This window comes from Amblyomma americanum, chromosome 9 (genome assembly GCF_052857255.1).
Source record: "Amblyomma americanum isolate KBUSLIRL-KWMA chromosome 9, ASM5285725v1, whole genome shotgun sequence".
NCBI classification, from domain to species: domain Eukaryota; kingdom Metazoa; phylum Arthropoda; class Arachnida; order Ixodida; family Ixodidae; genus Amblyomma; species Amblyomma americanum.
The window spans coordinates 41,873,373-41,885,864 of record NC_135505.1 but is presented as its reverse complement, the minus strand read 5'-3'; the positions used below and the strand labels follow the sequence as shown (position 1 = coordinate 41,885,864).

The following is a 12,492-nucleotide window of genomic DNA, read 5'->3' as shown; positions in this document are numbered from 1 at the left end:
CGTCTGGCTTCGAACAACACTTGCAGCGATTGCGCATTGTCCTTCAAGCTCTTCAGTCTGCACAACTAACGATCAAGCCAGAGAAATGCCATTTCACCTTCGAGGAGCTCCGTTTCTTAGGACATGTTGTCAGCGCACAAGGTGTTCTTCCAGACCCCGACAAGACTTCCGCCGTCTCCATTTTCCCACGCCCAACCGACAAGAAGGCCCTCCGACGTTTTTTGGGCCTCTGCTCGTATTACCGCCGCTTTGTTAAAGATTTTTCTCGCCTAGCTGAGCCATTGACTGCCTTCACTCGAGATGACACACCCTTCGTATGGGGAAGCGCCCAAGACGCAGCCTTCGAGGAACTCCGCTGCCGCCTTCAAAGTCCACCAATACTAGCTCATTTTGACGAGAATGCAGAGACTGATGTCCACACTGACGCCAGCAATGTCGGCCTCGGAGCGATCCTCGTACAGTGCAGGACGGCGCAGAGCGAGTAATCGCCTACGCGAGGCGCACACTTTCTCGATCGGAACGGAACTATTCGACGACCGAAAAAGAGTGCCTTGCCGTCATCTGGGCTCTGAGTAAGTTTCGACCTTACATCTACGGCCGACCGTTTCGTGTTGTCAGCGATCATCACTCGCTATGCTGGCTGGCCAGCATTCAAGACCTTTCTGGCCGGTTGGCCAGATGGAGCCTCCGTTTACAGGAGTACGACGTTACGGTCGTCTATAAATCGGGTCGGCAGCACCAGGACGCGGACTGTTTATCACGAGCGCCCGTGGAACCGGCTACGCAAGACATCCCCGAAGATTGCCCTGTTCTTTGTGCCATTAGCATCTCCCGTATGGCGCAGCTTCAACGAGCAGATTCTGAGTTGGCGCCACTCGTTAAGTATCTGGAGTGTTTGAATTCTCATGTACCTCGTGTGTTTCGCCGTGGACTACAGACCTTCATTTTGCGGCGTGGAGTCCTCTACAAGCGAAACTTTGACAGCAACAAAGAGACGTTTCTGCCTGTTGTGCCATCCCAGTTACGCTCCGAAATCTTAAGCGCTTGTCATGATGAACCATCCGCCGGCCACTTGGGGGTTAGTCGCACACTGGCAAAGATTCGGCTTAAGTATTACTGGCCCAATTTACTCCCATCCGTGCGTAGATACGTAACAACATGCCGGGATTGCCAACGGGGCAAATCTCCTCCTTTGAAGCCAGCCGGCTTTCTTCAGCCCATAGCACCACCAAAGACCCCTTTTCAGCAAATTGGCATAGACTTCCTCGGCCCTTTTCCGAAGTCGACCAGAGGAAACCGGTGGATTGCGGTCGCGACAGATTATTTGACCCGATACGCTGAGACCACGTCACTTGCAAACGGTACTGCTGCTGAAGTCGCCGACTTCTTCGTCCACAACATAGTCCTGCGTCATGGCGCTCCTGCAGCTATCATTACTGACCGTGGAGCTGCATTTACGGCCCGCTTCACTCAGGCTGTACTCAAGCTCACGCGCACCAGCCATAGACGTACAACAGCCTACCACCCGCAGACAAATGGCTTGGTAGAACGCCTCAACAGGACCTTGACCGACATGCTTTCCATGTATATTGATATCGAGCACAATTAAGACATGGGACGAAATTCTCCCATACGCAACATTCGCGTATAATACCGCGCAGCAAGAGACGACGCAGTTCACTCCGTTCGAATTAGTCTTCGGTCGACAGGTTACCACCCCCCTCGATGCTATGCTACCTGTGGACCCCCCTGACAGTGAGAGTGAACTTGTTGTCGACGTCGCCACCTATGTTCAGCGCGCGGAAGAAGCACGGCAACTGGCCAGACACCGCATTCACCGTCAGCAGCAGATCGATGCTGACCGCTACAACCTTGGACGCCGCTACGTTACCTACCACCCAGGCGACTATGTGTGGGTTTGGACGCCCGTTCGTCGTCGCGGGCTGTCCGAAAAGTTACTGCGCCGCTACTTCGGCCCTTACCTTGTTGTCCGCCGCCTCAGCGACGTAACGTACGAAGTTGCACCAGCCTCGCCAGCTCGTTCATCGCACAACGGCAAGCGCAGCGACGTTGTGCATGTGGTGCGAATGAAGCCGTACTACACTCTAAGAAAAAAGGGTGTGAGAAGGGGGTAAAAAAGACTTTTACACCCTTTAGAGGACCCTAGGAATAACTTTGCACCCGTCAATAGCATGCTCCTGATCACTTACCCCCTTTTAGAAAACTTACTCTCTACTTACCCTCCCTACCAGTGTTGATAACTGCGCGTCCATTCCCGCCCCTAAAACAGCGGGAAGATTAGTTTGCTCGTATGTCACGACGGGGCGCTCGTAGAGCATTTTGTGTAGGGTGCCTGGACGCCCGCTCACCTCCGCTTTCAGGGTGAGGACGCGCTTTGTACCACCCCGCGCCGCCGTTCCCCCCTCGCCGCGGCATGTTTCCCACTAGTGGCAGTAGTGTTTTAGCACTTTTGAGTGTATTTTATGCATGTTGCACTCGCTCCGACTACATGACAATCGACAAGATATGACGGATTGCTGTGTTTCTTTAATGGCTGCATTGAAAATCGACGGCAGTTATTTGGTCTTCATTGATAGTGATAAAATAGACTATATTAGGGTCACCAAATTCCATTAAATTATGCGGCTTTTGTTGTTTTGAACGTACGGACTTTTCGCAAAGCCCCGAGTTTCTCGTTTATACAAGCAACGCGGAGGATGACGTGCCAAATGTAATAATTTGCGTAGTTAACACCCACTTTTCCAGATTTATCTGAAGTGCATTTGTCTTATTACTGCACTGTATGTGAAAAGTATTCCACGTAACAATGTCAAGTTTCTCTTCCAAGTGGTCCGTCGTGGCACTGCTCTGGAGTGAATTCAAGCTGAGGACGCGTCTCAAACCAAATGACCATATCTTCTTAACTGCTTCTCTTAGCGGCTTGTACCGCAACAAAATAATTCAGATGGTTGCGTTTCCCTTTGGATGGTGTTGACTACAAGTAGACTCATGATGCGATGCGACGACGTCTTCGTAATTCGAAGCGACTAACCCCCGAATGCAGAAATGTAACTTGGCTCGAACTTAACTTCCATCGGTCTCAAGTGAGCTCCATCGTGTTTCATAAACCAAACTCGGCTTGAAGTGCGACTTGAAACCGGCTTGGCTCGATCCTAGTTCGGTCCAACTTCAAGTCGGCTGAGGAGCTTGCTTGAAGCTGACTTCGTTGTATTTTCCAACATGGCCACCTACCGATCGGACGTCGCGCGGAGGGTAGCTGCGTTCGAGTTCGCTTGCCACGCCATGGACGTAGTATTTTCTGAGGCCCATTCGTTGCCGAAGATTCCACGGCCAGCGTTACGAGATCGGGGGAACCCCATGGAGCCCTACGACGACGAGCAGTTCCTCGCCCGCTATCGGTTCTCCAAGAACGCCGGCCGTGCGGGAGCTGCTCACCGTGTTGCCCCTGCGTGAAAGGCCCGACAACAGGGGACAGCCTGTTCCTCCGATGCTGCAGCTACTCCTGGCTTTGAGGTTTTATGGGGCCGGTACTTTCCAAACCGTCACCGGGGATCTGGTGCGGATTTCGCAGCCCACGGTGTGCCGCGCAGTTGGCAAGGTCACCTTGCTGATTGCCAAGCACCTGCGCCCGATGCTGGTGCAGTTTTCAGCGGTCTCGCAGTTTGAAAAGCTGATGCGGGACTTTTATGAGATCGGTGAATTCCCTGCTGTGACCGGCTGCATAGATTGCACGCATGTCCGCATCAACAGCCCGAGTGGCGCAGATGCGGAAGTCTACCGAAACCGCAAAGGCTATTTCTCCATCAATGTGCAGGTGAGCAATGAAAATTGAAATTCTCTGAACAGTTCCCACTGTTCAGCTCATTCGTATTCGTTCGCGTCGTGTACGTGCTGTCATTTTATTTATTTCCCCGCGGTGCTACGAACGTACAGTCACAAGATTACTTGCCCGAAAGACGCGGGTTCGATCCCGGCCGCGGCGTTCACATTTCGATGGAGGCGAAATGCTGGAGGCCTGTGTACTGTGCGACGTCGTTGCACGCTGAAGAACGCCAGGTGGTAGAAATTTCCGGAGCCTTTCACTACGGCGTCCCACATAGCGAAATGTGTCTCTTCGGAATATGCGATCGAGGCCCAGCATTTTGTTTTAGTACTGCTTTATAATGTAGCTTTGTACTCCATGAAGAGTGTAGCTTCGTTCTCCATGCTCCTTGAAGAGTAGCACTACATTCTAGGCGCTATATTAACACGCAATCACTGTGCAAATTCACCGCAAGGAAGGTTAGTTAATGTTTCCAATGACAGTGCATGACAAAGTTGACAAAGCTTGACCACACTTTCAAGCTGTGGCATTAAATCAACGCAGTATTCCTTTATACGTGCAGGTACCAAAAAGCCCACATAAAGACACGGAATGTGGTCGAAAGGACATTCGGCGTCTGGAAGCGCCTCTTCCCTTGTCTGGATATGGGGCTCCAGCACAAGCCGAAACAAGCTGCAGTGATCATCACAGCGTATGCAGCCCTGCAGAACTTTGCATGTTTGATGAAGGAGCCACAGCCTCCTATTGAAAGCGCTCCCTTCCAGGACGCTCCACCGGCTCGCACCAGCACGACAGCAGCGAGGCGGCCAGAGCACCTGCCACCTGTTGATGCTGTCAGCGACAGCTTGTCGGGAATGCAGGCACGACGGGTGCTCATCCAGAAGAGCTTCACATAGGTAAGAAATGCACAGTCCTCAACACTGTCCCATGCATTTTGAATAAAGCATGTTTATAATGCGCACTTGCTCATGCTACCCGTATCCCAACTTTTGTGCAGGAACTAAAGAAATGTTAGAGCAATGGGAACGACTAGCAGCAGTTCAAGCGGCGGGACGAAGAGGTCGACGAAGTGCAGCTGGGGATCCTGAGTGACTCCTGAGAGTGTGCTCATCATGACGCTCTCTGATCTACGACCGCAGACCTTCACTGCGAATACACCCCTTTACACTAGAATTTTTTCTCAGCTTCGGAAGCTTTTAAGTTGCGAGCTTGTTGCATTAACAAACTGCTACTCTTCCACTTCTAGGTTCTGCATTTCTTGCTATAGTGTTCTATTTCAAATGCTATTTTTCAAGAACGCTGTATTGATCTTGCAGGAGGCGAATACCAGAAAAGCTCTTGTTGACCCTGCTGCTGAGGGTCTTAATGGCGCTCAGTTCATTTGTTTAAGAGCTGCTGCCTTGGCGGCTTTGCTTACACGCATGTGAAAAATTACCAGATTTGGTAAAGTACAACAGTTAGGCCTTAGGTGGAGCAGTCGCAGGGCTTGTGCACCTTTCCACAGAGCAAACATTTGTGTGGCTGCTTTGGTAGCGGCATGGAATTCAGGTTCCTCACAGCAAGTAGTTCTGCTACTTCGTCTTTCCTACTTTCACCCGGCTTGCACTTCAAGCTTGGGCTCTTGCATGTCTTCCATGTGTTGAGTATAAATTTGTTTTTATGTCACAATTGTAATGACAAAGAAGTGCCCATGTGGCAGCGGGACTGCTCTCGGCAAGCGCATGCTTCGGGTTGGTGCTGCTGGAACCGTTGACTGTCTGTGAACGCTGTTCTGCACTTTGTACTTTCTGCCCGGAAAACCCATTGCACAATCATTAATTTCAAATATCCCTTTTACAACAAAACGAGACGTTCCCAATTGCCTACAATGATGAAATTCCAGATCACTGCGAAGTTTTGTTTTCTGGCTTGCCAACAGAGGTGTGTTATGAATCAGTTATTAAATTTCTCACTTTTTTTTTGCTGTATTGAGGTAAAAAAAAACATGAGTGTATTCTTTTCATTTGGTTTGCTTTCAAGATGGTGTAGAACGGTCGAACCTTCAGCTGTCACACTGGAGCCTTCTTTTCAAGGAACGATGCTCGAGTGGTTTGTTGTGCATTGTCGCTCTCTCCCGTCTCTGTTCAAAGTGGGAGTTGGTTGTTGTCATAGTATGGTGCAAAAGGTCGATTCTTTAGGTCTGAAATGGGCTTCCTGACATGATCCACATGCCTCGTCCAGCTCAATCTCTTACAACAAAGTTGCATAACGGGCAGTAACTGGCACAGAGAAAGAAGCGAAAGAAGCAGCATATGTGCGGAGAGGATTCCAGGCATTGTTGTGTCATGGTGAAACATACCAACCTACAGTGTGTGACCTGTGAGCATTTTTAATTTCCAAGTGTAAAGGTCGTGGTCGTACATAGAACTCCTGTAACTGTTGCTAAGGCTACACAATCTGTCTGCGAGCAGTTGCACTCAATATTCATTGTCCTCGAGCCAAATGCACCTGGTGTTTGTTAGGTTCCTTGCTTTGCATGGCTGAATACAAACCCTAGATCATAAAGTGAGTCGTCATGAGCCAACACCAGCAGTTAGTCGAGATCATTGTGTGCGGGCACTACTGATGTTTGGGAACGCCTTGCTGCCGCAGTCATGGTGGACCACTGAAAGATAATTTATGACCCCAGTAGTGTTTGCAACTTTTTGTTTTGTGGGTTCAATGAATGGTTTGTGATATGACTAGGTAGCTACTTCTAGCTCGCAAGTGTTGTAGTGAAATCTTTTACATGCAAACACTTGGACTAGCGGTTCTTTTGATTTGTACATGCAGTTACTGGTTGGCTGTCACAGCTTAAATCTGGCTTTGCATTTGAGCCGGCCTTCTTGGAACTGGGCTGATTCCACTCGAGAACTGGCATGTTTTGAAATTGTTACATGGTTTGGCGGGGTTCGAAATAGCAGAACGTGGGTGCCATCAGCAAGTGTTTTTTTGATGCATGCTTCTTTATAGTCTTTTTTTTTGTCATGCCTAGTGCGGCTTGTCACAGGAATGTGGTGGCCATATTTTTGAAGCAATAGATTACTTCAGCAAAGCGGGAGGCTGTGGCATTGTATTGACTCAAGCTATGGGCCCACTTTGTAGACAGCATAGGAGGAATTGCATTCTTTAAGGGTTTCGGTTCTTGAGTAGGAGGCACTAGCTGCGAGGGTTTAGGTTAGATGAGACAGCAAAGATAATGGAAGGAGTAGAGAGCGGTGTTGGCCTTTGAGCATTTATGTGGTGTTGACTTGCGTGAGCCAATATTGTTGACTTTTTATACATAGAAACTTTAACAATGTGGCCTGCAATTTTCTCTACTGGTTGGTTTTGCAAGCAATGCCAGGGGAGGTTTTTCCTTCCTAGAGCAGCCATATTTGTAGCATACAGCAATGCGTATTTCTATGAATAAATTGCTGTTTGCATCCAAAGATCCATATAGCCATAGCAGCATAAGTACCACACAACCATCCTACCTGCCTCCTGCTATGCGATAGCTTGTCAGACTTGCATGCAAGGTGGTGACAGGGCTGTATGTCTGTTCCCACCGAGTCATGTGCTTAATACGGTACATGTGCAAATGAAGTGTAGTTATGTGGATTTGCCACATAATATTTGTGCAAGCATTCACACAGCATTCCAGTTTCATTCAGTCATAGGCACCGTTTATTCTGGTGCCTCTCGCAGCCTACGAAGCTGTTCAAGTTTGATTTGTTTTTCAATTTCTAAGATTTCCAATTCCAATTTTTTTTTCTGGATATCAAGGAGTTTTTTCTCCTGCCGCTCTTGCAGAATACTGTTGTGGTCCTCTCGCATCAGCTGCAGACGCAGTCCATGCTCTTCGCGCAGTAAGGCCACTCTATAGTCGTTCTCATCTGCCAGAGACGTTTCTAAAAGGGCCATCCGCCCTCTTGGAGCCCTGCCAGCGTCACCGGTGGCCACTGCTTCAGCAGTAGTGGGACCAGCGGCAGCTCCAGAAGCAACTGTAGCACTGCTGCAGCCTGCTGCAGCTGTGCTGGAAGCATCAGCAGGTTGCACAGCAGGAAAAAAGAGATTGCTCTCCTGCTCAATTGCTTCTGGAGTTGCCCCACTCTTACCAACAGCAGCCGCTGGTGACTGCGGCTCATCCACGAGCGGTGGTTCCCAGTCGTCTTCTGTAATAAAGAAAAGGTAAAAATTAGTTGGACAAATCTAAGCGCTTACAACACATTAGCTGTCTGCCTCAACAGCACAGATTGTTGGGTCAATTGGTGAAGAGACATTATAACGAAAGCTTTATAATGTTCTTATATAAGGCACCACTTGCCCTTCTCGGCGCCAAATAGCTGCCGTTGTTTCTGGGGGCCCCAGTTTAGTCATTCTGTTTTGTTCTGCCATATTCCTCACCTTTCGCTCTGAATTATGCCTGATGACCTCACTTTATTTTTTTCTGCTGATACAGTAGTGATAGTCACGCAGGCCCCGAGTTTTACACATGTGGTTATCCTCTAACTCTGCACCTGCAGCTTTTTTGCTCATTCAATGGGTTTCTTTTCAATTTTAGTATATTTGCTAGTTTGTACTCATGCATGTCCTCTGGCCCAGGGAGCCAGTTATACGCCCTTCCTTTCTTCAAAATCATCAGCGTCTAGAACTTTGTCAATGCCAATGAACGCCGACAGCTTTCACTTTGTATATCCTGGAGTAGCTGAGCTAATCCACTTTCATTTTTTTTTTGCAAAGGTTTCCTTGTAATGCCTGCCTGCTTGCTTCGACGCATATATGCGACACAAATGCCAAGGTGAGGCATACAAGAAAGGTGACAAATACTGCAGCCTGAGCCTGAGGGCTACAGAAAACATGCGCTTCGAGTGAAACCTCTGCATTGCAAAACTAACAATTTCCTTGAAACTAGCAGCCAAATTCGAAAAGGCTTTGAGCATTACACATAGGCAAGCTGCACCATTATTCACAACAAGAATGATCCCTGGAGCACCATCATGTACAAGTACACAGAAATATGAAAATTTATGTGAAGGAGTGCATGCATAATGAAACTGCATTAAAGTTGGTATTCGTTTAAAGTGAGGCAGGAATGGCAAACAAGACTCAAAAACATCACCAGGAGAGAATGTCATAATGAATGCAGTTCAGGTTGCAGCACTGAATGCTTGTTCCCTCGGTGTCCGACGGTTAACCAACTCCTCGCCTTCCGCTACAGGAACACAGCATACCACTCACATGAATATAAGCCGTCAAGTCAAAATGCCTTCAGAGTGCTGTCCAACAACATGCAGCTTGGAGCAGGTCATCCTTTCGCACTGTCAACCAATGCAGCCTTTATCTGCACAAACATTCAGCCAACCACATGTAGAGCAGCTTTCCACAGTGTTGTATTAAATGAGATTTTTATAATTTGTTGTAGATGAACTGCACAGTCCTCATAGCAGGTTCAAGGCAATAAAAAACATTGAAACAGCGTCAATTGACAGTACACGCTGCCGTTGTCATCAAAGGAATATAAAGAGAGGAGTGCTGTTTTTCTACAACATGCAAAGTGCTTTCTTTACCTGCATAATGGAATTCTTCATTGCCTGCTCCATCCACCATTGGCTGCAACAATCTTATAACAGGCAAACTTGCCACTGGTGGCAGGTCGATGCCTCCATCAGAGTCAGTCTGGTTGCCTACCCTGGTCATTATGTGGCTGGCAACAGCAATGACTTGCTCACTTTGAGCGCTCACAGTGCATTGAGCTGACCCTCCTCCTGAAAAGAAAAAAGACACCGCACACAGTGAAGCTACTCTTAATTTATAGACAATGCGCCATTAAAATATTTTGTTCATGAAGTGCCACACAAAAGCAACCAAAGGCACACCAATGCATGCAACTGTGTGTTGTTTTCGCTACGTTTTTGTGCCACCCGTCTCAGCAGTGCCAGGAATGAGTAAAGGTAGGTAGCTGTATGTACAGCCTTCCGGATATTCAATAGTACCAAGCAACTGTCAATAGCGCGGCAAGTTTCCTCATGAACATGAAGGTCGCCAGTGTAGACACCGTCTGGTCTACGGTGCACCCAATTTGGCTTCGCGGCGCGATAGTATGCGAATGGTACCAACTCCGAGCAAAATCGTCCGTTGTCAGTTCGCTGCTGGCCAGGCGCGAGCCCTCCGTCCCACTGCACTGCCCGCTCATCATAGTCTTCTATGCAGCAGAAATCGCATGCCTTCGTACTGACTTGAATGTAGCAAACATTCTCTGTAGTTTTTAAAAATTACGGAGGCTGTACAGGATACTGCTTGGGCATTATTTACACGATTAACGCAGGCTGCATTCATCTGCGTTTGTAAATAAAGCAGAGTACACTGCACCGAAACGTTATTACGTGCCCATTTACGTGTTATCACACTGTTCCTAAAAAACTATGCATTCCAGTACACGTTGCTTACGCCCACCGAAGAATAGTCATGCCCTTATCCATGGCATACAAAGCATGCAGGAACAAACATTTGTAAACAGCCTGCAAGCCGCGCTCACCTGTCTTGTGGCGATCTCTCTCTTTCCTCGCGTCCTCTTCCTTCGACTTTTGTTTAGGTTGGCCCAGCATTTCTTGAGCTGATTGGGGTCACGTCGGGTCACCCCGTGATTGCTGTTAAACAGCCCGGCAATTTCCTTCCAAGCGGCGTATTTTTTTTTTTTTGCCAGCGACGACACATCGGTTTTTTTGCACTCTAATATATGCCGACGTGCGTTAACAAAACACAATAACAATTCCTTTTCCTCGAACGTGAACTGAGGCGCTGGTCTCCGCTGGGAGCAGGAAAAGCATGGGAAAAACTGGCTATGGCTCAACTAGGATTGGCTCAATGTGGAGCACGTTGCCAGCCAAAAACGTCAATCAAGTGGAAGCAGCGGGTAGCACTGTCATGTAGTTTTTATTTTTAGCAATTTTATGCAGGTCACTCACACCTAGTGCCTTTTTATGACTGCTGAACGAGATGCGTTGTTTTATAGGAGCAAAATGGGCATTATTATAATAGATTGTTCAATACTCTCATCCCCAGACGAGCAATGCGCCCTCGCTTTCAAGCACGCGCTTAACTTGACGAAGCAAGTCAGGTTGAGCATCTATGAAACACGAAACCCAACTTGGCCGTTCTGAAGCCGCCTTGGTGCTTCGACTCGACTTGCCGAAGTTGAGTCGAAGCGCGAGCCAAGTTACATTTCTGCATTCGGGGGTAAGTCGCTTTATTTGAGGGAAATTTAACTAAACAATTTTTTTTTCATTCCAAAACACGAAGAAAAATCATTCAAATCGACTGATTCACAAACACACTTCCCAAATCAGCTTCTAATAACTACTTATTTTGAATACCGTTGTCCCCGCCAGGCTACACTAACAAAGAGAAGCCGACGCAACACAGGCCGCCTTACTCGCTTCCGCGGAGCCGTCTGCTTCAGTTGCTAAAAGACGCTGGCTTACTGCCGCACTCGATTAGTCGTCGGGCAGGGCTGTAGATGGGTCTGGGCTAGTAGGAAAACCACGTTTGAGGTAAAGCGCGCAGGAAGACGCTGGCTAGTGAACACGACTGACAAGCTCTCATCCCCACTGCATCGAAAGCTGAGGGGAAAAAAAGAGTAATCTATACGACGTTGTGTCCCAGAAACAAGTGTGACGAATTTTGCTGATGTGGCTGCATGGCGGAAATGAAAAGAGCCTTTTTCTCCAGTTGTAGTTTCTTTTTAAGCGATACGAAAAGGAACGCAAATAAACCATTACTGGAGAAAAATCCGCATTTTGTTGGCGTCACGCAGCCACGACTTCTTTGCTTACTGACGCACAGAAGATAGGTTTGGCGCCAGGATATTCGCAGTGAGCTGATGCAAAAAAGTAGAGAGAGGGGAGGGTTATAATGCCTTCGTGACATTAAGATAAGACATGATAGACTGAACAAAACGCTGCGACGAGAACTTTACATACTCGCTTACCCGCAAGAGCGCCTAAATAATACGGCTGCCTTATGGGAGACGTCTTTGTGGTCAGGTTGTGAAGAAGGCGCTCGGCAAATCTTGATGTGGCCTGGCAGGTTTTAACACTGGCCTTTCGCTTTCCTGGCCCACGTCGTCTGCGCAAGCGCTTGTGGTCTGGTGGACAAAATATGCGACTTCTGACAGCGTGGCGGCAGAACGTACGATGTGTACCGAGGCGACTGTAATCGGGAGAAGAAAGGCCGCGACGCGTAACGAGGCGTCTCCAATCGGGAGAAGAAAGGCGGCTGAGAATGCATGAAACATGTGAAACCGAGATGAAAAAAAGGCGATTTCGCCCATCGGGCCACGTCCCTTTGCTTGAAGTGAGCTCGTGTTGTGTGTGTGTGACGCAGCAGTCAAGAGATCACACTATGAGCTAGACACTGTTGTGTTCACGGGTGTTCTGCGCACACTATTAAAGAGCACTGGCTATTTGGATTTGCTCGTGACAGCACGCGGCGAAAAAAAGAAAGGCAATCGCAGGTGAAGCCAGACAGACGGCTGAATCAACAGTAAACTCCAAAGTATGCAAGGTACGGCATGCGAAACGCTTGCTTTCCAGAACAGTTTCTGCTGAGGACGGAGGAATAATGCAAACTTAACTTTGCATCCTCATAAT

The 12,492-nt window shown here is 48.3% G+C and overlaps 1 protein-coding gene and 1 long non-coding RNA gene across 3 annotated transcripts; one reads left to right on the top strand and one right to left on the bottom strand.

Annotated features, from left to right (window-relative positions):
• Window positions 1-3,683: 3,683 nt before the first annotated feature.
• LOC144104164 (uncharacterized) lies at window positions 3,684-4,874 on the top strand. Of its 2 annotated transcripts, none has more exons than XM_077637017.1 (3): window positions 3,684-3,835; window positions 4,609-4,740; window positions 4,842-4,874. In XM_077637017.1, the coding sequence occupies exons 1-3, from the start codon at window positions 3,756-3,758 to the stop codon at window positions 4,846-4,848; spliced, it is 219 nt and encodes a 72-aa protein (XP_077493143.1). In that variant the 5' UTR covers window positions 3,684-3,755; the 3' UTR covers window positions 4,849-4,874. The 2 variants fall into 2 exon arrangements, with proteins under 2 accessions (XP_077493143.1, XP_077493142.1); XM_077637016.1 differs by having other exon boundaries at window positions 4,407-4,740.
• Window positions 4,875-9,015: 4,141 nt separating this feature from the next.
• LOC144103837 (uncharacterized) lies at window positions 9,016-10,751 on the bottom strand. The gene is made up of 3 exons (XR_013308332.1): window positions 10,380-10,751; window positions 9,412-9,609; window positions 9,016-9,185 (listed from the first exon to the last, which is right to left on the bottom strand). It is a non-coding gene; the product is annotated as an uncharacterized LOC144103837 (long non-coding RNA).
• Between the last annotated feature and the right edge of the window lie 1,741 nt (window positions 10,752-12,492).